This window comes from Spea bombifrons, chromosome 12 (assembly GCF_027358695.1).
Source record: "Spea bombifrons isolate aSpeBom1 chromosome 12, aSpeBom1.2.pri, whole genome shotgun sequence".
In the NCBI taxonomy this organism is placed as follows: Eukaryota; Metazoa; Chordata; class Amphibia; order Anura; family Pelobatidae; genus Spea; species Spea bombifrons.
Genome location: NC_071098.1, coordinates 26,460,415 through 26,487,599, shown reverse-complemented (window position 1 = coordinate 26,487,599; position 27,185 = coordinate 26,460,415). Strand labels below are relative to the sequence as shown.

At 40.8% G+C, this 27,185-nt stretch overlaps 1 protein-coding gene across 1 annotated transcript; it reads left to right on the top strand.

Annotated features, from left to right (window-relative positions):
- The first annotated feature begins 13,668 nt into the window (after nt 1-13,668).
- Nucleotides 13,669-26,006, top strand: LOC128470131 (suppressor of cytokine signaling 3-like). Its single transcript, XM_053451964.1, has 2 exons — nt 13,669-14,011; nt 24,986-26,006. The coding sequence occupies exon 2, from the start codon at nt 25,175-25,177 to the stop codon at nt 25,808-25,810; it is 636 nt and encodes a 211-aa protein (XP_053307939.1). The 5' UTR covers nt 13,669-14,011; nt 24,986-25,174; the 3' UTR covers nt 25,811-26,006.
- Nucleotides 26,007-27,185: the final 1,179 nt, after the last annotated feature.

Genomic DNA, 27,185 nt, shown 5'->3' with positions numbered 1-27,185 from the left:
AATGAAAGTTAAGGCAAGGGATCTCGGTTGGAGTCATTTGAAATATGTGAGTTTATCGAGGCGGAGGTTCTACTTCGGTTATCTAAGGTAAAGACAAATAAGTCGATGGGGCCTGATGAGATACACCCCAAGTTATTAGAAGAGCTCGGGGGTGTGCTAGCAAAACCGTTCATGGATTTATTTAACGAATCATTGGTAACGGGACTCCCAGGGGATTGGAAATTAGCGAATGTTGTGCCCATTCACAAGAAAGTTAGTAGGGAGGAGTTGGGGCAACTACAGGCCGGTGAGTTTTACATCACTAGTTGGGAAATTAATGGAAACCATGTTAAAGGAAAGGATTGTTGAACATTTGAAGTCATATGGGTTTCAAGATCAAAAACAACATGGGTTTACATCATGCCAAACGAATCTTATTGATTTTTTTGATTGGGTGCCTAAAGTAATTGATCGGGGTGGTGTAGCAGACACTGCGTATCTGGATGTCAGTAAGGCTTTTGTCCCACATAGAAGACCCAATGTTGTTGAATGGATCAGTGGCTGAGGATCAGACAACAGAGGGTTGTAGTGAATGGAGTATATTGGGAGCGAGGTCTTGTTCCCAGTGGGGTACGTCAGGGATCTGTACTTGGACCCATTCTCTTTAACATTTTATTGATTGATATTGCAGAAGGTCTTGATGGAAAGGTATGTCCATTTGCTGACGACACAAAAATTTGCAACAGGGTTGATGTTCCTTGAGGGAGAAGCCAAATGGCAAATGATTTGGGTAAACTATAAAAATGGTCAGAGCTGCAGCTACTGGCATTTAACGTGGATAAATGCAAAGTAACGCATCTGGGGCATGAAAACCCAAGGGCAGAGTATAGAATATCTGATACTGTCCTAACCTCAACGAGTGAGGAAAGAGATTTAGGGGTAATTATTTCTGAGGAAAACAATGTAATAGAGCAGCAGGAAATGCTTGCAGAATGCTTGGTTGTATAGGGTAGTGGATACACGGAAAAGCCTTGCAGCAGAGGAGGTAGATTTTAGTACAGTGAATGAGTTTAGCATGCATAGGCATAAGACTATCCTATATATACGATAAGGCCAGGGACTAAGGTTTTCAGACATCGAGCAGACTGGATGGGGCGAATGGTTGTCTGCCGACACATTCTGTGTTTCTATATATTTTCCATGTATACGTGCAAACTATAGATTGTCCGAATAGGTCTTATCTGGCACTTCTACATTTGTGGTTATAAAGTTTAGATTTCTTAAGATCCTTCTTTGAAGATTTTCTACACGCGTTTTAAAAACTATATTAAAGACAGAGCTGGTACCTTTCAGCCTGGGACGGCAGCCTAATGACGTAGCCCCCCCAAAAAAATATACCTTCCCAAACCCAAGGTGGGGAAAAATGCTGTTCAAGTTAAAATAATGCAAAAATAATAATTTCAGCATTTTTGCAAACACCGCTGTTGTTTAGATATTTCCTCTTTATTTGGGTAATTTCATGTTTTTTGGAAATCCTTTGTTCTTGATATTTCACAATTTCTTACCCACATTTGCTTTTTTTGTTAAAAAAAAATCTATTTTTATTGTTATATAGTTGCCAGTAAATTGTTCTTCAAATAATGATTTATATGCTTTAAGTGATTTCTCAATCAATTTCTCAATAACAGCTGTCTAGGACTATATGAGATTATTCACTAAACTTTGAATTAAAGAGCAAATCAAGTGAGTTAAAATAATCACTGGTTGGTTTGTGATACCGTGTCATTGGTTAACAATTTAAAAAAAATATATATCTTTTTAGGGGAAATCCCATCATTTTTCCATGTTTTATTAATAGTATTAATCGGATTAAAAAAAAGTTATTTTTTCAGGCAGCTGCATGTTTGTAATTCTGCACTTTAATGCATGACAACTGTGTGGTCCCTTTAAATATTTTAGCGAATATATGTGATGTATTTACCATCAGTGAACATTATGGGCAGCGTGCGCCCCATGCACGTGTGCCAAGTGCTCCCATTGATTTCCTGCAGCCAATCAGTGGCAAGAAATGATGGATCGCAGAGGAAGAGGGCTTCTGCAGCAGCAGGGCTGCAGCTTCTCGGTCAGTTGTGCATTTTATTTTTTTGTTTCAAGAAATGCATATTTAGGTACTCATTATTTTAATATGCATTCTTCTTTAATGGGGGTGTCAGGACGGTTAAACAAAGAGTCCCTTTGTGGGTCTCAAGTTTTAAAATCTTGCACTTTTACTTTCCGCGATTAATTATTATTTTTCAGGCATTCTTCTAAAAACATCACAAAAAAAAGAACCTAATAACAAATAAAGGCAACTTTGCAGAATGCAAAGATGAGTCAACTAGAAAATAAACGAGAAAGCGTAAATCTAGAAGAGTCAAGGAGACAAGTGGCGGTGCTGTCGTGACGACTTGTCGTTAAATGAATAAAAAGTCAATTTTAGACTTAAAATAAAAGGGAGGGGGTTAGAGGAAAGAGATCATCACAGAGAACAGGAATAATTAAGTATCGGGAGGTGCAGATGTCATCCAGAAAAGCAACACGTCTAAGCCTTTTTGTTTGATTCCAGGAATGCTCTCCTTATGTTTCCTTCTTCAGATTAATTCAATGTCGCTATTATTGCTATTGTTCACGGAATACACAAAAAAAACACACACACACACCTCCTTCTTACCAGAAATATGGGTAGAAAAATGTAAATGCACAATGCCAATTCTTTAGGGAACACTTTACAGCTGGAATGGAGTACACAGAGTTTTTATTGTTTTTTTTTTTTCTCTTCAGGTTTTCAATGCCGCTATTGATTTTTTTTTTCTGTGCGATTTCTCTTTCTGCTTTCCCTAGCCTGCTGTTACCGAGCGACACTTTGTCTATAGAAGTCTTGGCTCGGCTGGTACGAAGGAGTAGGCAGCTGGTTGCAGAGGTCATTAAAACAGAACAGGCAGTTTCTTATGGCGGCCATTTTTTGGAATGGCTAGGAGAGAACGGAAAAGCCGGGACATGGCGGTTAATTTGGGGTATTAGACCCTATGACGGGCACAATCCTTCCTATGGTTCGTTCATCCAATAGAAACCGTCATGTACCATGGCACCACCAGGCTTAATTCTCTATCCAGTTTCAGGTAGACAATGAAGAAAATCACTGGCGGAAATTAATACCCAAGATACAGCCACCACTTAAGTGTCAGCATGAAACTTTTCTGGGATGGATGAGAGACTGAAAATACCAGTTTATTACGCCAAGGAAGGGCTGGCAAATCCCCCGCCCCAGACTGCCCTGAAGATTTTTAATATACAATAGAGACAGTTCTAATCCCCTCTTCCCAATTGTAAAAATACAAATGATAATACAGAGGATATAAAAAGTCTACACACCCCTGTTAAAATGCCAGGTTCTTGTGATTTTAAAGATAAATCATGTCAGAACTTTTTCTACCTTTAATGCGACCTATAACATGAACAATTCAATTGCAAAACAAGCTGAAATCTTTGGGAGGGGGGGGTTTAAAAAAAAACCCCTCACAATAACCTGGTTGCATAAGTGTGCACACCCTTAAACTAATACTTTGTTGAAGCACCCTTTGATTTTATTACAGCAATCAGTCTTTTTGGGTAGGAGTCTATTAACATGGCACATCTTGACTGGGCAATATTTGCCCACTCTTCTTTGCAAAAGCGCTCCAAATCTGTCAGATTGCCCACTTCAGATGACCCAGCAGATGTTCAATTGGATTCAGGTCTGGGCTCTTGCTGGGTCATTCCAAAACTTCTAATCTTCTTCTGGTGAAGCCATGCTTTTGTGGATTTGGATGTGTGCTTTGGGTCGTTGTCGTGCTGAAAGGTGAAGTTCCTCTTCATCTTCAGCTTCCTAACGGACACCTGAAGGTTTTGTGCCAAAATTGCCTGCTATTTGGAACTGTTCATAATTCCCTCCACCCTGACTAAGGCCCCGGTTCCAGCTGAGGAAAAACAGCCTCAAAGCATGATACTACCACCACCATGCTTCACTGTGGGTATGGTGTTCTGTGGGTGATGTGCAGTGTTGTTTTTTGCGCCAAACATACCTTTTGTAATTATGGCCAAAAAGTTCATCCTTGGTTTCATCAGACCATACCACGTTTTCCCCACGTGCTTTTGGGGGACTTGATGTTTGTTGTTGCAGACTTCAACCAACCGGGCTTGGATATTTTTGTTTGTAGGAAAAGGCTCCCGTCTCGCCACCCTACCCCATTGCCCATTCATATGAAGAATACGGGAGATTGTTGTCACATGCAGGACACAGCAAGAAATTCCTGCAGTTCCTTTGATGTTGCAGTAGGCCTCTGATGTTGCAGTAGACCAACAGCAGGGTTGAACTTGATGTACTTGTGTCTTTATTCAACCTTATTTTAGATCACCTTTTACCCAGTCTTCTTCTCAGCCGCACGGCTCCTCATAAGTGGGCCTGTCGGTAGCCTTGGGTATCTTCTTGTAGCCTGGCCTAGGCCACCATTCTACATGACTGACGATACGAGAACAAGGAACTGAGGTTTATGCATGTGAAGAGCAAAACAAGAATAGGTTCTAAATGACCTGCTGATTACATCAGATTAGATTTGCATACGAACGATGACACTCAGTATTTAGGGATGGTGTTACTGGTGAAATGTGGGCATTTTAGGTGTTCCTTTCTTCTCCCTGCTGATGGCAAATTACAGACTGCAGTCGACCGGTGAGTGCGGTAATTAGGTGTTACCAAGTGTTTAGGCCCATCAGGAACAAGTTTCTATAAATGTCTTGTCCAAAGAGGGAAGGAGGAAGACTATTTCAGCATATGTGGTTAGTAAAGAGACACCGTGGTTTCTCAAAAGGAAGGAAAGAGAAGAGGCGATCATGAATCTGTGGTACAGCGCTGCTAGTTATAAAATAAAAAGGAAATCCTCACCCAATTGGAATTAGAAACTGCCCTCCACACCAGCCCCAGATGGTAGAGGCAGGAGTGCTGAGGGGTCAAGTAACACGATGTTACATGACCCCACATCAATACTGCACAATGTACAAGTACCACCAGGGGCAGGTTGGCACAGGGGGAACGGGAGCAACTGTCCCTCAGACCGGTCCAAAATTATTCACAAAGGGCTGGTCCAAAAGGTTACCCTATGTGTTAGCATGAACATGTATGTGTAAGTATGTGTGTGTGTTACTATGAATGTGCATGTGGCTTAGCATGAATGCGTGTGTGTGTGTTAGCATGATTGTTTTTGTAAGTGTGTGTGAGCATGGGTGTTTTTATGTATAAGTGTTTGAAAGGTACCATATTTGTGCGTCACCATCCCACTGGCCATTTGCCTAGTTTGCCAGATGGTCTGACCGAGCCTGTACACTCCAGCAGGAGACTGTTTGAAAACCCTGGAAAGAGCCTAAAAATCACCTATTATTGGCAGGAAAAAAAAAACTCTTACATTATTTTGAAGTCCTTATTGCATTTCACTGCATGCAAATTTAGCATACATTCATTATTAAACGGAGATTAAAGGAAGTGACTTACTTGTAACGCACTGAAACTGTGTATCTGCACCAGCATATGATGTCGTACCCTGGCGTTCTCCTTCAACACTTTGCCAGGTGGTAAGCTATGTGCCAGGTCCTGCTCCGGCCCTAACCACAACCCCATCAAAGATGCCCTGTTTCAGGTACCTGAGATTTTGGGAGTATGAGAAGGCATATAATCTAGGGCCTGTTGGATCCTTATCCCATTTCAAACTAATCTCCTACTCTTATACTTCTGCAAGCCCCTACAAAACAAAGAAAGCAAAGCGAAACTCTTTCAAAAAATACTTTCACTTTCTACACTTGCCTTACTGGTAGATTTGGTTTCAAAATCTGACTACACCTTGATTTACTTTTTTTATATCATAGGGAAGTCTGGACACACTCTAAGTTTTCCCAACCTGGGCAGCCGTATGAAAATGAAAAACACACTTTTTGCAGAGAAAAGACAACCATGGAAATAGAAACCTGCACAGTGGGCATACAGACCCCCTGGAGTTTTAAAACAGTTCAAGAGAAGAAAGAAGAACAAGGTAAGCGACTCGACACTTGATTGCAAACAGCCAATGAATCTTCCAATTGTCCTGTTTAGGAGGGAACCAAATAATCCTCTCCATCTTTCTTCCTAATCCCCCTCTTTCCTCAATCTTTAGGAGGTACAGTAATTCTTTGGCACCCAAGCCCTCTCTCCACCGCCGATATCCCTCCATTCTAGGAGCTTAGGATGTTTTTTGGGGTAAGAGCGAAGAGTCAGACTGAAGGAGAAATGCAGCCCTGTCACCTTAAGGCCAGCAGCTGCTAAATGATCTATAAGTGGTCGCTGACTGGGTTTGCTCCTACACTCTTCCAACGGGTGGCCACTCATATATAGCTGCCATTGTGCCACTAGAGCAGCAGTAAGAATAAGGTTTTTGGTTGACCACCAAGCATTTGTTTATAATTGAAGCTGTGTAAATAAAATATACAATTGTTTTTTTCTAAATAAATTACTTATAGAACCCCCACCTCCTAGCCACCCCGTAGAACAAGTGTCCCCCTTTGGCAAAAAATGCCGAAAGTTTAAAAGAACGTCACCCAATCCAGTGTGTGTTTTAGATTTACACAGGAATATTTATCGAATGGGAGAGATTTCACCGGTAGAAAACATTTCGTTTCATTTGCAAATCCCTTGACATTTTAGACATCTACCAATACTTCCTCATCTATTTTATTCATTTTCCCCAATATGGATTAATATTGTCAAACACACCTCTACATACCTGCCCACTGTCCCAATTTATGTGGGACAGCCTTGATTTTCAGGTCACACAGAGCTGCCCCACTTTCGCAGACCGTGGGGAACATGGGGCAGATGGGGCAATCCTCTGATCAGCCCAAGGAGCTGTGAAATCAATGACACTCTGATCTCACAATGCTTTGAAGCCAAGTGCCACAAGGGGGCTCTTCGGGTAAGCTAGGAGGGCAGTTCTACCCTGGCCCCGCCTATATATGCATATAGCCCCACCCCTCTATGTGTCATGCCACACCCCAACAGGTGGGGGAATGACCTCTTTGGGACAGACTTGAAGGACAAAACCAGGAAAGAAAGTGTTGAAGTGGAAATGTAATGTTTTCATTTGATGAATAGTAAATTGGCATGTGGAATGTACTCTGGATATACATTTCTATTATTTATAAATCTATTTTCTCGTCAATGTGCAAAAGACGTACAATATTCTTGATAGTGTTGGACCAAAACATTACTTTCCTTTGCCGGTAAATGGATGTGAGTTTTGTCAGCATTACAAGATTTACTTATTGATCACGGACAAAAATGGGACAGAAATGTATGAAAATCTATATATATATCTGAAGTCAATTTACTTAGAGGTTACATGCTGACAACAATACAGTATTCTGCATAAGTACAAACTGCTTTTGTGCAATAATATAAAATAATATTTACTTGAAAAACATGTCTCCCAAATGGCCCGCTTTTGTAGGACAATTCTGATTTTTCGGCACGGTCTCGCCATCCCCTTTAGCCATCTCACTTTTGTAGAAAGTGAGGATGCTGTGTTGTAGCACAGACCTCCATTCCAGGTCCTATGTGGCAAACCCACGGCGGACAGCTGCTCTTCGTGTAAGGTGGGTAGTCCTGATCTCGGCCCCACCACTTCTGCATCTGGCTCCACATCTCTGGCCTCCCCTCCCAACACAAGTGTCCCAATTTGGGACACTTCAGCACCGTATTAAACCCCTACACCTTCATCTGTCAATGATGGACTACTAGGAGCTCCCAATTTGCCTCCTTGTGGCTCTAGCATTGTAAGGTGGCTTTTGGGGGACATGCAAAAGTACTTCCTTTAGAGAAAGCAAACTCAAGTATTACAGCAGTAGCCGGGGAACCTTCAAGAGCATTACTAAGATGATGGCTTAATGAGGCCCTCCTTCTGCTTCCAACTCCCACTGTGACTCTGCAAGGTGCCTAATCAATTTGTTTGAACGCTTGACCCAAGGCAAACCCATAGAATTGTGCAAACTGCTACGGCTTCATACTTTTATGGTGGTATTTCATCTCTTAATTAGCCCCAATGCGATGATAATCTCACAAAACAATCATTTTAACCAAGGTTCCATCTTCCAAAAGAATCTAGGCATAGCTGCCAACAGTCCTGTAGATATAAGTAGAGCCTTTGGGCAGCAGGGCTTTTCAAGGTCTTATGTCAGCTGCCCAGCAAACATCCCATTTATCAGGACTGCCAAAAGCTAAGCATTCATATAGGCAAACAAGGAGGTTAAACAGGAAGAGTGAAGAGAGCCATAGGCCAAATATGACGTAACATCACAATGTTTCCCATGCATTTTGGCCTTAGGGCGATACAATGTGGCCCATTTATTGTGACAGAGTGGCACATAACTGACATGGGACATTTTAAAGTTAGTAAGTATTCCTAAAAGATCTTAAAAACAAAATCAAACATCACAATTGAGAAAGAAGGCTAATTTGTGGTCATCCTGGCTCTTTTCACTTTAAGAATGGTGTCTGAAGCTTCACTATACAGTGTCAAAGTTCACTTTATTAGAGCAGTGATGGCGAAGGGAGATGTGGAATTAATTATCTATTATTTATAACACATTGTGCTACGCCTTTAAAGAAATGCAAAACAATCAGAAAACGATCACGTACCTCCACCGAGCGCCATGAACATACAGTGGAAATTCCATGGATCTGCTCCAGAAGTTCTGGGCTTGGCAGCTGATGGCTGGAATTCTCATGCCACATCTTGATGATAGAAGAAGTGGCAATTAGGCTCATCCACACCACAGCCAAAATATTTTTTATCCTCCCCATTCCTCTGTAAAAGCTTGAGCTAGAACGATTTTTCATCCTTATCAGGTCTTCGTTTAGATCTACTGTTTGCGGCCAACCATATTGAGCTTGGACCTTCTTTTGATGATTTCTTTGATCACCAGCAAGCACGACAATCAATTTACCATTCGTTCACAGTCTTCATCGTCTTTTGGCTTTGGCTACACCACAGGCACTGATTTCCCACTTTTCCTAAAAACTATACTTTTCCAGTATTCCTGTTGGATCTGCATCCTTAAGAACCTTGGGGTGCAGCCAACCCGCAGTAAGAGTTCACAAGAGTGATTTTTTTAACTTTGGTTTTAACTTTCTTGGGAACCATTTAGCCCCCATTCTGTTGAGATTTATGTTCATGCATTGGGTCAAAGAGAAAAAAGAAGACAAATGTAGTTTTTGGGTTCTCAGATCTCCCATTCGGATGGGTCTGTCCCCAAGCCTCTGGGTATAGCAGCTGCCTCCAAGGGAGAAGGGACTTCTACTTTAAGATCATGAAAGCTGATGCGGCTCACTGGCTCTTCTACATCTTTTCGTCAGCTCAATGAAAATCAACCTCACCTAAGGCCCAGAAACAAAAAGCAACAAGTGGGCTAATAGTCAATTAACATAACATGCCTGGTCGTTCTAAAATTCAGATCTTGTACAAAGTAACCCAAATCTAGTCAAGCATAGGGACTGCTATGACTATGATGAGATTTTCACTGCTAGGCTCCCCATTATATGGGGAAAGTAATGAATTTGAGTTTTGCAATTTTGCTAAAAATAATGTAATATAAAAAAAAATAGGGACCCTGTACCATAATACAGAATATTCAGGTAAATGAAAATTGGTGTTCTGTGAACCAAGAATGTTTTTTTGGTTTGTTTGTTTTTCACATTAGTGAAATTTTTAAAGAGATTTTTACAAAAACCCTGAGCTTGACACTTTTCCTACATTCTACATCATACAATTCTGGGCATTATGTAAACTTGTTTTAAGAGTGGTTACAGGTTAAAGCAAGCAATGTTTATGTAAGAAACACACCTTGCATGCAATTCAAAGACCGGTCTTAAATGTAGACTTTTGCAGAAAAGGAAGATTACAAAATAATATTTTACTCACAAACAAGCAATTCAGCTCCCAGGGCACGAATTCAAAGCACGCTCGCTAACTTCCCAAGTGTATGTACGCACTAAGCGTGTGGATTCACGTGTAAACCACTGCACTTCTGATAACCTCAAAAGAAAACCTCTAATTGATATTAGCCATGGGTTGCTGCCACATCTGAAGCTCATTACAACCAATGTCTAGATGGAAGCTCATTTGAGCAGGGCCCTCCTCACCCATTCTTTCTATAAGTCAAAATTTTATGTTATATACTACTTGTTATGTCCTGTCTTCCTATTGTACAGCGCTACAGAATATGATGGCGCTATATAAAACAATAAATAATAATGTATATGTATTATAGTAAACGTTGACCCGTTCAAACTCCAGGTGGTGGCATTTAGGCACGCCCACTCCCCTCCCACCCCTATACAAATTTAAGGTGTTTGGAGCTAGCCCCGCCCATGTGCACAACTCTCTCTGCATGAAGCTTTCTCTGAATACCGTAATATACTGAGCATCTAGCTAGAAAAAAAGGGTCATCGGGGTGCAAAGGGGCGCTTGGGTCCCAAAGAGGTACTGTCTATCCTAAAGAGGGATGCTTGGAAGCTACATAGCCGGTGTCTAAGCAGCAAAGAGACATCTGTTCTATTGGGTTTTGCCGAAAAAGGGGGACTTGATGTATTCTGCAGACTTCCTATGACATCATTTTAGGTTTCCATGTTTTGTATACAGATTCCCCTGCTGAAAGCTGCGCTCATCACTTTTTCTTTACTTATAAGTTTGATGAATGCACATAGAGTTTGGGGAGTAAGTGTGCCAATGGAATCAGCGAGCCACATATATACCATATGTGCCGTGTTTAACACCAGGGTTAACCATATAGCTGCCAGATGAGTGCTTGATCAATTAACAACACTGCTAAAAACATTTAAATATCTTTACCGTCACTGGACGTTGTCCTAGCAGGCCCTACTTTATACATACCCAGACAGCCGTGTGCGGGACGAGAAAGAGACTGCTAAGACTTTCCCCAGCAGTGGAGGCTTGTCCCAAAAGACAATTCTCTACCCAATGGACGTCTGTGTAAGAGTCTGAGGAACCAGGAGATCTATGAATTTTACAACAGAGATGTCTCTTCCCTACATCCGCACCAGTTTCTTGCATTAATAAGCAAGGGCGCAGGAGCATGACATCATAATCCCGTGCCTCCCCTGACTATGAAAGAGGAGCCACACAAGGGAACAGGAAGTGAGAATTCCTGGACCACATGCTCTCCTGGAAGGATAGATATTATATATTAGAAGCTAATACAGTGAGGGAACGTGGCTTCCCAATTAGATGGCCAATCCGTGGAAAAGGGTTAATGCCGTTTCTTTGTTGGGAATTTCGGAATCTGGCTTTTAAAGGGTTAATTGCAGTGCTTCCAGAACTGCAGCAATTGCTTGTAGCCAAATAGGTGTAACGTACGCTTTCTCAGGAGGTATCAGCAATCCCAGGAAATCACACACGTGCCAGTCGTCATAGAAATAGCCGAGTCCTTGGCAGGAACGGCGCACGTGAACTACGGTCATCACGTTAACTCTACGGCTGCCGTAAGGGCTGCACGTGCCGACCGTCACAGCCAGGCACAGATCTATCGCTGCGCGCAAGGATTGTCTGAGCTGTTGATAAGTATATCACGGCAATGATTTGTGTTTTGGGAGCAACAACACTGGTGTCAGAAGGGCTACAACTGTCTGTGGCTTCAGAATTAACCATATCACTGCCGGGAGGGTGAATGTTGGAGGCATGGAATTAACTATGTCACTGCCAGGCTGGCTGCAAACATCAGTAGTCACAGAATTAATGATATCACGACCAGGAGGGTTTAAAAGCCGGTAGCCAGAATTAACTATATCACTGCCAGAAGGCTTGAAAAGTCGGTAGATGGCATTAACTATATCACTGCCACGGGTGCTACAAATGTCAGCAGACAGGACATTACCCATTTCACTGCAGGGGTTGCTGTGTCACTGACACCAGGATTAACCATTTCATTGAGCAGGGCCCTCCTAATCCTCTTGTTTCTGTAACTTGAATTGTTATGTTATTTACTACCTGTTATGACTTGTTTACCCATTGAACGGTGCTACGGAATATGACGGCGCTATATAAAACAATAAAATAATGATCACTGCCAGGAGAGTTGCATGTGTGGACTATGATAGGAATAACTATGTTTGATAATTGTAGACAGTTACAGAATTAACTATATCCTTTCCTTGAGGGTGGCAAACACTAGTAAAAAGTACATTAACTATGTCACTGCCAGGAGTGCTTCAGATATATTGGGCACAAAATTAACACCCTCCCTCCCAGGAGTGAAAGCAACTGTCAGTTGGCACATATTTAACTCTTTCAATGCCAGGATAGCTGCAAATGTCAATAGTGGGATTGTTGCAGATGCCAGGAGCTGCAGTTGCCAGTATCACCTGGATTAACTATCTCTCTACCAGGAGACTTTCAGACACCTAATTCACAAAATTCACTATTTCATGGTCTTGAATGCAGCAATTCTCATTAGGACCCTAATTGACAATATGCTCGCCAGGGATGCTACAAGTGTCAATGGTACCAGAATTACCAAAATCGCCGCCGGTGCCAGTAGAAACAAAATTACCGGCATGCTGCAGCTCAGCAAATCTTAGCCGACCACAAAATGAACTATATCACACAAAGAAATATTGCAAAACCAGAGGCTCTTCCCGAACGCAAACAAACAAATGTGTATTACACATGAAATATAGATGTTTTTTTGATTGTGTATGTTTCTCCAAGTTCCTCTATGTATTTTTTTAACCCTTAAAAGTAGAAAGCACTTACAAATACTATTGTCCCTTATATTTTTAGTGTCCCTAGGGACTATATTCTGTACTTGGCTTCCTTCAATCTAAATTTAGTCCCATTTGACATAATCTGATGCTATGTTAAAAGTTCAGCGAAGCAGAGAAGCAAACTCAATGCAATCAATGAAGAAGGGAAGTCACCTTAACCCTTTGGTTGGCACAGAAAGTTAACTTGTATTTACAAAGAAAAAAATATATATATATATATATTTCTATTAAACTGCAAAGCTAGTAGGCGTTCAATTAATGTAATTTTTTTCAATGACCCATGGCTTATGTAACCTGATGCTGTGAATTTTGCAATGATTGAGTGAACCCCCCCCCCACCAACCTTTACTACAGTCAGGGGTTTCATGTATTTGGGTTGAAAGGGTTTGTGTGGGGGGGGTCACATGATCCTTTTAACATTATTCTTTCCTTTGCAGGGCATTTAATTTGTGATAATGAAAGAGTTAATATGATTATTAAAAGATTGTATTAAAAAAAAAAACAAGGGTGGAGGGAAGGGGGGGCTTCCTGTTATCATTTGAGCTTGTGTTTGTAATGACATTTACACTGCAGGGAAAGGGAATAAAAAAAGAGATAGTGCATTACAAGTCCACCCCTTACCAACATTAGCCTCAGCACTTCCAGGAATAGTGAGGCAGGGGGGCTGAATGGGGACACAGGGAGGCGGGGGCACCACCCAGCAGCAGCCAATCACAATCACGGAAATCGAATCGAGCCCTCCTGTAACCAATCACATATTTGGAAGGAGGAAAAAAAAAACATAGCAAAAAAAAAACATCCCCCTTCAAAAAGTGTAGCTTTGAATGTTGTGGAGTGGGGTCTGACTTCCAATGGAAACATCACATGAAGAATGCAGACTGGACAGGACTTTTTACAGACATGCACATAAAAAGCCATCAGGGTTATTTATGGAATAGGATATTTATTTACTAAAAAAAAATAAAAAAAGCATCTTCTCCAGGTGAATAAATGCAGATTCAAGAAGGAAACCAGCAACAGAATTACTCTTACCATGTGATGTGTAAATATTTATTGTTATTATCATAATAATATGCTACATATAGATGCATGATGTGCCTTATCCCAAATAAAGTGTAACTGAAGAGGTGAAGAAGTCCATAGAAGAAGATCAAGGTAAGAAGGCTTTCTTATTCACTTATTCCACAATATATATATACATATTATATGTGTGTATATATAATATGTTTAAATATATATATATAATATATATATATATAAACACATGTAATATATATTTATATACACACACATGTTAAAAAAAATAATATATATATATATATACATACACACACATGAATCCACTGTAAGGGTTAACAAGGGTACTTTATTTTTTCTCGTATATTTGTAATCCTGGGTTTAATACATACCTTGCAGTTAAGTCCAAATGCCAGTTAAGTTCAAGTGTTATACATTGAATACTTTAGTGTACAATAGGACAAGTCATTTATGAAAGGACCGTTACAGGCTACAATGTTAGCAGAAACTTGCAGTCTTATTGCATTTTGCCCCATAAGCTTGCACTCTAATGACACAGGGCAGACCCTACTTTCTGGTAGGGACAATAAAGGAAATCTCAAAGAAAGTTGCAGTAGATGTCATGATCTAGAAGAGATCAGAAGTTGCACTTTATTGGCTTGTTTCAAATGTAGAAAGTACCATAAGAGCTTACAATCTAAATGTATGTTATACAAATCACCATGGCTGAGGGTTATATAGGACTGCCTTAGGTTATATAGATTATTCTAGATTAGCAAATACTGTATAAATCTGTTTAGTGTTTTGGAAATTGCTCAATCTCCATTCTTTATTCTGCGGTTCTTAAAGGCCACCCAGAATGTAACAGCGTTTGGGATACGCAGTTATTACGCACATGTTATACAGATCGAGCGAATTGTGCCCAAGCGCCTGAAAATATCCGGTAAAATGTACTTAAAATAATCCACAAAGTTTAACTTTTATAGAAAGGTGATACCTTTATTGGCTAACTGGCGTATAATGGATTGCAAGCTTTTGAGACAATCTAGATCTTTTCTTCAGGCATATTATACCTGAAGAAAAGGAGACCTAGATTGTCTCAAAAGCTTGCAATCTATTATTTCATCATTTTAAGACTATCCAATGGAATCTTAAATTGAGTCGCTGTCATGATCTCTACCTCCTCTGTCGGAGAACTGTTCCGCTTATCCACTACCCAAATAAATTGCAAAGGGCTGTGGTTGTGAAGATTAAGTAACAATAGGCACGGCTGAGAAACTTCATTACTATATGAATTTATAGGCAGGCTGGTGATAGGGATGATAAGCAATCCGGCAGCCCTATGAGTCTGGCGAGTGCCAGAAGAGCTAGCCATCTGTGACTGTTTAGGACTAGAGTCAGATTGAATGTATTTTACAAGGTGGTGCGCGAGGCTTCAAGACTTACGTAGTTCTCTTGTGGTACGGAGGTAACCCGCGCTTAGAATTTTTGTTCCCCGGGGATGTTAGAGGGTAACCTGAAATAAGCTACTTAGTCAATCTCATTAAGGACTGTGGTGTCCCGGGTTCCTTCGTTTAAAAGGCTCCATAAACCTGTTCTAGCACCGAACGCTCTTATTAAAAGCATAACAAGAGAGGGGATGGAACCAGGTACCAGAAGGAGTGCCACAGCACGTCACGGCTGCCTTGTTAGAGCCACGTACCTAACTTGCCTTACAGTTTGCCATACTGTGTTTGGAAGATGACATTAGATACAGTTGAAAGCTGTACATCCACGTGTCTCACTAACATCAAACGTTAACTCTGTATAAAACTATATGACGTTAAAATACAGCTTAACGGCTGCCCCGGCTGTAAGTGCAAGCCTGAGCGAGATGTAGGTTTCTCATTTCTGCTGGACTACAACTCCCATCATTCTCATCCGTCTGACCACAAAGTCCTTTTTTGTATGTGTACTTGGCGTTATTGTCCAAAATATGTCCGTTTAAGGCACCGATCAGCCCTGCACTCTTTTTTACAAAAAAAATATCCCGTTAAGGTGCTTATTCAGGTCAGTGGCCCCCCTTTAACCATAGGCCCTGGGCAACCGCGCATATTTCTGGTTCCACGAACAACCATGAGCTGCCGACAGCTGCCTAAACCCGCTTCTCGAAAATATTATCTAATTTCCGCAGGTGACTTAATGTACTTTGCGGAGCTATAAAATTACTAAGTGCATACCGGCCTCCTGGTAACCAAACACCTGATGTGTAAATGTCGGCGCCTGAGTCAGCAGTGTCGCACAGCAACACAACAATGTGTACATACAATCAGAGTTATATCGCTTGCAGGGAGAGACTTGGCAGGTCAGTATGGCGTCTATCAGAAGTGGCTAACGGTTGACCGATTAGATGCTAGTGAACTACAACTGGTTGGGGATTATGGGAGTTGCAGTTCAACAGCAGTTGGATTAGATAATCCATGGAGGATTTGCGCATTGCAAAATAAAAGCAAAGGTTGCAACACAATAGGAAAAAAACACGGCTACATTTTTATAATTTCTACAACCCTCCCTTGAACGAGAGACTAGGTTCCCTCACCCCGTTGATTTGGCATCTAAAGTGTGTTTATGGCCTTTTGCTGCATACTGTATAGATCAAAAAACGAGGCGGTTCTTACAAATGGTCCTTCCTTCCATGTTGCGATCAGGTTTTCAGATGAAGGGCTCGTTGTTGATTCAGTTAACTTGCCTACAAGGCTTCATATAAAGTTAAATACGTTTGGCACCGACCATATTTACCCCTTTTACTACTAAATGTTCCGACACACCTGCCGAAAAACTCTTGGTGTAGTTAAAGAACTCCTTGGAACGAAAGGCATTGAAAAGATTTGAATTCTGTCCTGCATAGATCACTATTTGTGGTTTAATCACAACTGTCGATACGAGAGAATCCAGTAGAATTACTGTATATATAAAACATACAGTCTTCAGGGTCTTATTTTATTCCTATCATCACCGACATTTCTTAAAACCTCAATTATTTTGATGGCACTTTCCTGGAACCAATGCGCTGACCAATACTTTGCCAATCCTGGCTAATACTTTTGGCACTGGAAGGCTGATAGATGACCCCTATAGATATAGGTTAGCAAAAGCATATTGGGGGCCAATGTATAATGTACAGTGGCCCTGGTGCTTCATTTCAAATGCAGTCTTATCACCATAGCAACCAAAAGAAGGTTTCTGCTGATCGGATCATTCCATTGGTTGCTATGGCGATTAAACCACTTTTCACACATAGCACCAGACTGTTTATACGATGCATAACCCCGTATCGCATCTCTCAATTCATTGGGCGCCGATGGGGATACAGCTACGTATGGCGTTCATTATGGTTAATAAGACAATCAATAAACATAAAGCTATCAACTGAAGCTAAATATTTACGAAAACACTCCTCTTTTCTGCTGATTTACAGGAAGGTTTACATTAAGCAGGAGAGTTGTTTTGTAACGTTAGATCACGCTTCTCGTTCCTTGAGGGCTGGAAATGTTTAATCTGTTTTAATTGCTCGGGTTTTTGTGAATCTAACGCAGAATGTTGTGGTTTAGTCTATCTGTATCTATGTCATGAGAAGCAAGAACATTACATACGTAGAGGTTCTTCAGTGCAGGGCTTCTTGTGGCATTAAAATACAGTCAAGAGCCATAGATCTTCCATTTGAATTTCTTTCAATGTTTATTGGACATAAAATCAATTTACATTGATCCCAAAGCCTGACTCGTCCAGGATTATTAGAAGGAGCACAAGCCAGATCATAGCCTCCCGAAACGCCTCCTCCTCTTCCATTCAGGTTCTACATGGGATCATCTCCTCTATCTGAACCTCCAAATTAATCATCACAAGACCTTGATACATATTCATTAAACTTTGGGTTGGACAGAGTAAGATGTCACCCAACAGTGTTTATTAAGACTAGACGCAAGCCAATATTATTTTTTATGTTGGACAAGAAAAGGATTGTAACCATGGAAGTCCCATCTCAAAGAGCTGGACCTCTGCTGGTGAGTTGGCCTGATGGACATTATGTGTCGGAGACTGCAGTATAGCATGTGGAATTCCTAGAGGGGCAGGGATAAATGGCTGAACAAGTAAACAACAAAACTATTACCTGCCCCTTACTAATCCCATCAAGGGAGAAATTTAATCCCAAAACGCTCAAAACACCAAAAAAAAGCTGCTAAAATTCCATTTATTAGCTATAGTTTTAAAACTAAAAGAAAAAGGTCTAAATAGTCAATATAGGGTGGTTTCAGTAAGAAGGAGCTACTAATTCCATAAGAGAACCTCAGTAATCCCTGTTTCCATCAGCCCCACATCTGATCATCGTCTACTATGTCTTGATATCGCCCGATAATGAGGTGCCACCATGGCAAGAATACTAGCCCTATATAAACCTAGGAGTAATAGCCCTATCCTAGCATTCTGATCCTCAGTACAATGGAAGGCTAAAATAAAGTCAACCTAACCGAGAAAAAATCAAAAAGAAATAAAACTAAAACAACTCAACGCACGTTTCAACGAGATGAGGCTCGGCTTCGTCGGGAGTATAGTAGTTTAAATAAATGGCTAAACTGGCAACATCAGACACAACTAAGGAGGAACTTGCCCTGTTTTAGATGTAACATAAGCCACCCAAGCTAAGTTCCAAAAACAATGGTTTCTAAGGTCCACTTTTGGCCCTGTAGATCCCATCAACCATACCCGAAAGCGTCTCAAACACCTAAATGTGAGAGATACTCACAACTAACTCAGAGTTCCTTTGCGTTTTCTTCAAATGAACTGAAGTACCTCCGTGGCACAAACTATTGCGTTCTTTTGTATCACCCAAGGGGTTAAAGTATACACCAAAATGCTATTAAAATGTGCTGTTTCTACACTGAAATTAACAACGTAATCGTCGTTAGAAGCATCACTTGAATCAAATCAAATTTTGTCTCGTTCGTAATTTTTCTGGGAACTCCTAATTGTCACTTGACACAGAACCATGCCCTGATAGGTTGTTGCTATGACAACTGGAATAAAAGCTTCTTAAAAGGTTTCCGTGTAAATCCTTAAACCTTCAGACAGAAGAACAGAATGATAGATCGGCTGAGGTTCCTTGTTTAGCAAAGTCTACTACGTTTGATGTTTTGTCTAAACGGAGTAGACGCTTTTAAAAGCAGCCGTTGCGAGTCTAAACTTGCGGTGAAATATGTTGTGTAGCAGCTCAATTTACATATAAACGTTTGCGGTGCTATAGACGACGTAACATTTTTTTATATATATATATGTATTCATTTCTCGCAAGTCGCATGCCTCTCCTCGAACTTTGCCATTCATTTGATGTCTATCATCATTTCCCCGAAGCGGAGCGCTTTAGTAACCTGTCACGCTGCTGGGGAACTCTAGATAAAGGGGTCTATTTAACAATTTGCAGGAAAAGACGTTTACGGTAAATTACGACCCGTAAGCCATTGGCAAACAAATGGAATTAGCGACAGAACTGGCCGAAAATATGCTAAACTGCAAATATTTGAAACTAAACTTTAAGCCCGTTAAGAGATCTTTAAAAAGTTCAACCATAATGCACGTTTTTCGCGTCTGATGGGAAGGAAATATATATATATTTGTACATTTGAGTTTTTCTTGGCTTTTGAAGTAAGATTTTTAATTTGAGTTTATAATCCCCCCCGCTATTTTTATTTAAAAAAACTAACAAAAAAGGCGTCTTCAAAAGTTCCTTCAGATCCATAAATCCAACTTTTTTTTTTTTACTGTTCCCTAATTCATTATGTAGCTTTTAGTGCAGACTATATGGATCCAGTTGAAATCAGTAAAAAGTGATTTTTGTTTATTATTGACGGTAGGCCGAGATATTTCTTCCCTCATGTTACCCCCCCCAAGGTTTTACTCCCACTGGAGGTAATATAATGTATTGCCCAAGGCCTCTGAGCACAGAGGGCCAACTCTATGGCCAGTTACCTTAGCTGTCCTTTCGAGTGGGCTTCGGGATATGACCGTATCTGGCACCGCTTTTCCGGGTCACCCCGAGGAAACTCCAGGTGGCGGGAGCGGGGTTGTGGTACGCCACTAAGCCTACTTTCCCTCCAAAAATGGCGTGCCTGCAGCGTCAGCGGGACCTTCTCCACACATCCAGCAAGGAGGGCTCCGGGGATAGCCAGGGCATTCCCAGATATGGATATATGACATCATATCCCAACGCTGCACTTTTAAAGGAAGCACGGCAGGAAACTATGGCTGCTTGTGGAGTCACGTGCCCACTTGCTCTGCGTTCCAGGGGTCGGCGGGAGCCCCCTGTTCGTATGCTCGCTGCAGACCCTTTAGCCTGTGGTTTTATGCACCCACAGGACTGGCTACTTAGGGCATTTCATACCGCCGTGGGATTTTGCTTGGAACGCAGTACGTTAACATGTATTAATCATAAAAGATATACAGACACAACAATGCAAATGAATAATGAACAAAGGCAATCTTTCCGAATAATAAACACAAGGAGATGATAATCATAAATCAACGCGAGGGCTTTTTTTTAATGTAACCACGACATTAATAAACGCCATTTCTCTTCTTCCTGCTGTGAAGTAGCTGAATTGCCCAGGTATTTAAAAATGTAGATGATTGTTACCTACTAATTGAACAGCACTTCCCAGTAAGTGTGTAACAAATCAGAATATAGATAACTGATGTTAAATTCTGGGAATAAGCAGTCTTTGCCTTATGACATAATACATCACATAATGTCTGACTTAAGGCAATAGTGTATTGTTGCTTATTTAATTACAGTATTCCCGCAATACGGGATTGACTTATTCATTTATTTTGGAAGTGATTCATCTCTATTACATTTTTTTTAGCAGACGTTCATGGTATGAGTGGATGTGAAGTGATGTCTTTTATGGAGATTCATTAAATGTAATGGTTAGATGGCACAGGGTCCTACTCAGGTTTGCTATAGTTGGGCAGCCAGCGTTGGCTCAAGGCCAACATTTGGCTTGTGAAGAATGGAGGAAAGAGCCGGCTCAAACTTCCATTCATTTTGGAATTTTGGTCCTCACGAGGGTCTGTATCGATGCTCATAACATTGTGTTATCGACGAGGCAGTGTTATTTCACTCTACGTAGTAACATACTAATTTAGGTTGAAAACCCTTCTACCGATCCTTCCTGCTTTTGATCCAAAAGAAGGCAAAAAAACCCAATTAAGTATTTTTCTTATAAGCCATTTGATGGGGGGGGGAAACCTTCTTGATTCAGATTTCTTCTTGGATCAAGAAGCTCTAAACAAAGGAAAGTGAATATATTTTAAGTTTGTAGACTGCCTATGGTCTATAAAACACTTTTCAAACAAGCACGTCTCTCCCAGGACAATGTGCCAAAGCACCGCTGGGGGGTTGAGTTTATATTCACTGCATTATATTCAGGCAGAAGAGGAAAAGAATGACAATAAAGGTAGTTTCTGAACATCGCTAAACTTCGAGTGTATGAAGTGCAATTATGAATCAGTCGGTATCTTTCAGGCATTATTCCACTTTTGACAGGTGTTTATGCTAGAAGTGTATGCATGGAAAAGACCCTGTATGACACTGGGACTTTATTCCCCTATTTCTTGCTTTCTTTTTTCCGTCCCCATTAGACGCGTATTCATTAACAGTCTGAGGCCACACTCTGCTGGCCTCTCTCCTCCTGTCTGGTGGGTAGCAGAGTATTTAGTCCTGGTGGCTGCTGTTGGGCCTATAAAATGGGACACTCCAATGTCCCATATGGCTCTGCCAAAGAAGAATGCATGTTAATGTAATGTATGGCTCTGTGCATCCTTCACCTGCAAAAAAATACATCTTGAGATCCGCAGCATACAACTCTATCCATGTTCAGTGCCGGTTTTGGCTGTGGGAGGTAGCTAATAACCGTCAGGAAAGTGTTCCCACTAAAAGCAATGGGAGCGCTTTATGAGCACAGGCGTAAGGGGTCTTGTTGGACCCCTGGAAATTTTTTGTGAGTCAGAGCTGAATACAGACCAAGCATAGTTCTTGAAAGCCAAGGAATTATGTCGCAAATTCATATGAGGAATTCTCATGACCTCCCCATGGATTTGCAAGGGTCGCATTGACAAAAGTCAAATTTAAAGAGGACGAGCAGCTATATTATGAATTAAAGTGCATATGATGGTTGGAGGGTCACATTAAAGAAACATGGGCCTTCAGATATATCAACCCCAAGTTACTCCAGCCCTTCCAAATTGGAACATTGATTGAGTTTATTCAAGAACAGAACTTTCCTAACATACATGGCAAACTGTGACGCAGCACATAACGGAAACATCAGCAGCTTAACCAAGTACTGTACATACAATGATCGCATTTGTGTCCCGTCAATCATAAAAAACAGTACACCTTCTTCAAGGGCACCCTCAGTGTGAGATCCTGGAAAGAGTCCATACAAAGCCTAGTGGTAGGAGAAGAACTTCCACAGAGTTGGTTTCCCAGCAAAGCCTGTGCAAAAGTACACTCCCAGAACAGACGTAGAGAAGTCTCTGCCACCACAAAGCATGTCCATAGGGGCCATCCATGTCCTCGTCTCTAGCGGTCATCCTGCTTGATGCCACATTAGTCACGACCGTCTCTGCTGCGGCATCAAACAGCCCTGAAACCTGGAATCCACCATCGTGGATTAGTTTATAGATCACCCTAGGTGACAACAATTCCAAATTAACCGTGCCACATTGTATCCACTTTTTCCTGAGCTTAAAGAACCCAGATTGTTTTTTTCGGTGCACCATTTTGATTTTTCTCTTGCTGATGTATGATACAATCCTTGTAAACATTGTGGAACCGGTTTGAATCGGCAGACACATTAGTCTTGTCACCCTTGCCCGAAAATAATACATAAATAAAGATGACGGCTTGTGAGAATTTTCTAATGATAATTAGAATAAGTGCTACCAGCAGACTAACTGCGAAGATAGATTACAAGTCTGCGTAGTCAATTTTACAAGCTTTAAAATGGACCTGTCAGCTTAGAAAAATCACACTAATCAATAGGGCATAGAACGTTGTCTATTTCATGTTGGGATTGTTTTGCAGGCTTTAAAGAGCCAGGCGTCCCACTGTCCATTTTTACTTTTTACAGAATCAGTGAAGCAAACGGCTATTAAAGATCCATTGTCACATAGTTACATAGGCTGCGTCCATCAAGTTCAGCCTTTCCCATATCTAGGGGAAAGAAATTCCTTCTTGACCCCAGAATGGCAGTCAGATCTCTCCTTGGATCAAGAATCTGTTTCCCCATAATTGAAAAATGATATCCCTGAATATTATGTTCTTATTCATCCAGTTGCTGTTAAAATGTCTGTACAGGCTCTGATAAAAATTGTGATACGGAACAGACAAATGTATTTCCATTGGAAGTTATACGTACCCCATGAACCCTTTGAGGAGATCCTCTGATGTCCTCTGACTGACCAAGACAGGTGGAGAAGCGATGGAGGTCCGTGCTGTTGCAGTGCAGACCTCTATCAAAGCTACCTCATGGCCGCGGTGAAATCAATGGCATGGTTTGCCGTGCCGAAGGGTCTGAGCAGACCCCCCGCCGGTAGCATTTGCCAAGCGAGTGGTGGAACTGCCTTGCGGTCGGTATATTACACGCAGGGACATGTCTTCGGTCAACAGGAGCCCAAACTTATTTGCATGACTTACAAACCTTGGACAGGAGCAAACTGCTTTGACTTTTGGTAGTATATAAACAGTTAATCCTTAGTTTATTTTAGCCTAAAATATCAGATATGAAATAGGATGCATTATTTATTACTCTAAATAATAATAATAATAATAATCAGTAGAACCCAACCTAAGCCCCACAGCCATTTTCATAACTGTAATAATTTACAAGTAGTATTTGCTAATTTTTAATAAGCATATGATTTCCCTGTAGTCTATTTTTTTTTTGTCTGTTATTCAAAATTGGATCTCACTTGATTATCTCATAAAGATACAAAAATAAGAATGCAAATCAATATAGAAATCAATTATAGGAAAGCTTTTTAGCGTATAAACCGCAGTAAACCTATTAGGATATAACTAATTCAATTTGCCCCCCTCTGTAATATTTCCTTTTCGGTTAGAAATCGCATTCTATCTCATCATCTCTGATCTAAATTAATTCTGTCTTTATATATGAATACTTGAAATGACTTTAGTCTTTATTAGGGATCATCGGGCATATACGATCTGTAAAGATATATCTCAGCACGGTACGAATCCTAATTATTGCGCTAGGATAAAATTGCAAGTCTGCGGGTAATGGATTTACTATAGTATAATGCAGCCATTAAATAAAAGGTAGATAATAAAGGGGAATTTAAACAAATAATCCCCCTTATTTCAGTGTTGGGGTGCACTGCACATATTTTAGCAAAATAATTAATAAAACTACCTTTAATACAATATTTATTATGAGACTTTAATATATATATATTTAAGCCAGGCTTGGACTGGCCAACTGGAACACCAAGAAAATGTGTCGGGGGCCGACAATGCCCCCATACTCCCCCCGATCCAGCGGCAGATCTGGGGCAGCAGATATGCCCGGCCACATGCAATGACAGAATATATCGCCATATTTAATTAATTACCAATGTTGAAATGCAAACCCACAAACATACGTACATTCCACATGATACTTTAGTACAGTATTTTGGCCACAACACATAATTTACATTTAATAGCAGTCCTACTCATTAGTAAATTACATTATTGTGTTTTGTTTCAGTTAATGAGCTTCTTTGAACTGGTTTTTTTGTAAGATACAATCTTAATTTTCTCTTTATGCACTGTAACATTTCTTGATTTGTTGTATTTTTATGTTACCCTTTATGTACTTGTATATTTTTTGTTGCATTGGTTTTAATTTTGGTCTCCATGATATTTAGTGCAGACGTATATAGCGTATTTCTATGTTAAGGGAAGAAAAATAAAGATGTTAGAACATAATATTCAAGTAAGTTTATCATGTGACTTTATGGGCTGTTCTTGCGTATTTTATTTTCAACTTACAGGCTCTTAACTTTTCCTTCCAGATGAGCCATGTGTATGGATACAGGTGATGGAATCCCACCAGACAGGGTCTCAGCATCCTCAGTTCTCATACTTCCAGAAGCCTGATTCTTCATTCTTCTAGAGTACTGCAGACAGTGTCTTCCTTCTTGGATGGTCAACTCCATCTTCATTCCCAGTGGTAGCAACAATCTGGATTGATTAGCCTGACGATGGTCACACTTCGCTGGAGTTGCTTTCATCGCTGCCTCTGTCCACCATCAGTCCTTGCAGCCATGAGCTCACAGGCTGCCCAGCTATCCTACCACTACAAGTCTTTCTGTGGGGACTACGAACAGGTGGAGACTGCTCTAGAACGGTTGGAAGCCAGTGGCTACTATTGGAGTACCCTCTCCGGAGCAGAAGCTAAAAAGCTTTTATCTGACCAGCCTGTGGGATCCTTTCTGATTCGAGACTCATCAGATCATCACCACCTTTTCACCCTCAGCCTTCGCACAACTGTTGGAATCACCAACCTGCGTATTAAGCTTGAAGGCCCTTCTTTTTACCTGGAGACAGTAGCAGGGGGAGAGAGCCCACCAACCTTCCCTTGCGTGGTTAAGTTGGTTGAACATTACATGCGTCTTACAGCAGCTGGAGAATCTGACTCCAATTTGTGCTACATAGAAGGGAAGGATCAACCAGCTCCTCTTATGCTAACACAGCCACTGAATTGCAAAGTGGTGTCCCTACAGTACTTGTGCAAGAGGACAGTGGTGGCAAATATGCCCTCTGAAGCATCTGGCTCAGGAAGCAACCTGGAGGATCTTCCTGTGTCCAAAGTGCTTCGGAATGCCTTCAGAAAATAATGAGACATTTTTCACTGAGTGTTAATTGAATGATCCCTAAAAAACAAGACATAAGAGGAAGAATATCTTTGAGACCAACTTTGTAAACATCAGAAACATGCTGAAGGAATTCATAGCAATGCAGGGAACAGTCTAATACCAAAATGAACGTTACTTTTATTTCCTAAAATACACATGGTGATAGACTGGATTTTATGGGGGGGGGGGTAGGAATTAGTGGCCCAGAGAAGTCAACAAGTCCATTATTTCTTAAAGACATGACTATGTAGCTGCCCATTAATGAAACAATTAATGGGTCTTAAATGGTGCATCATGCTACCATAGATAAAAGTAACCTGATATGTATGATCAATAATAATCACTACTTTGGTCCCCAGGACCACCATTTTTTTAGTTGTTAGATAAATAAACTTTTGGAACAAATGGGGTTACCAGACCTAACAGTGGACATTTCTGAAAATTGCTTTTAGGATGTGTTTTTGTTCAAGAATATGTACAGACATGCAATAGTATATTTTATTAAGTGATTTAGGATAAATGAGTGGTCTGGTGAGATTCAAAGACTATCAATCATAGAGGTCCATAGGCCAAAGATATGGCTGACATCTCTGCTGCCCAAGAGGTTCTGTTGCATCCACAAATTTTCCAGTGCTGGTATCCTTGGCCAATGGGTGGTTTCCCATGGAGATCCAGTTTCCCCAAATTCACGCTCACAGTGGTATAATTTCCCCATTTTATATTGACATTGGAAACACTATTATATTTAACTTTGGTTGAAATCCTATTGTATTGATCTTTTTAAATTTAATATTGTATTATTAATATTATTTTAATTATTATTACTAACACAAATTTATCAATGTTTCACAGAGGTATAAGATATAGAACCTCAAGGCTATAACTGAGCAATTAACAGCTCATTGGGAATACAATGTGTTTATAGGATGACAGAAAGAAAAAATGTCCATATGCTCCAACATGAATCCTGTTGAACCTTCTAATGACCATACTTGGACAACCTCCAAGTTTGACCTGGAGTCTCCAGGGGAAGACCTGCTTCCTCTGGGTCAGTTTCTTCTTATTCCGAACAAGGGAAGAAGTGGTTTGCCATACTCACTCACCTCCCACAAAGGGCTAAGGGACATACCCAGGTATCCTTAAGACACAACTCCAGGGGAGGTAGGCCTATGAGATTACACGTCTTCTGTAGACCCACAAAAGTTATTGGTTCACAAGGCATGGGTCACAACAGAGCCAGTTGATTACTGGATCTTCTGGTAAATGTGAGGAAGCGTTTAGCTCCAGTCTTGTCCTCTCCCAGCCCCTTTAACTTCTTTTGGAGGCTAGCCCCACTCCTATGCATGGCTAGCCCCAT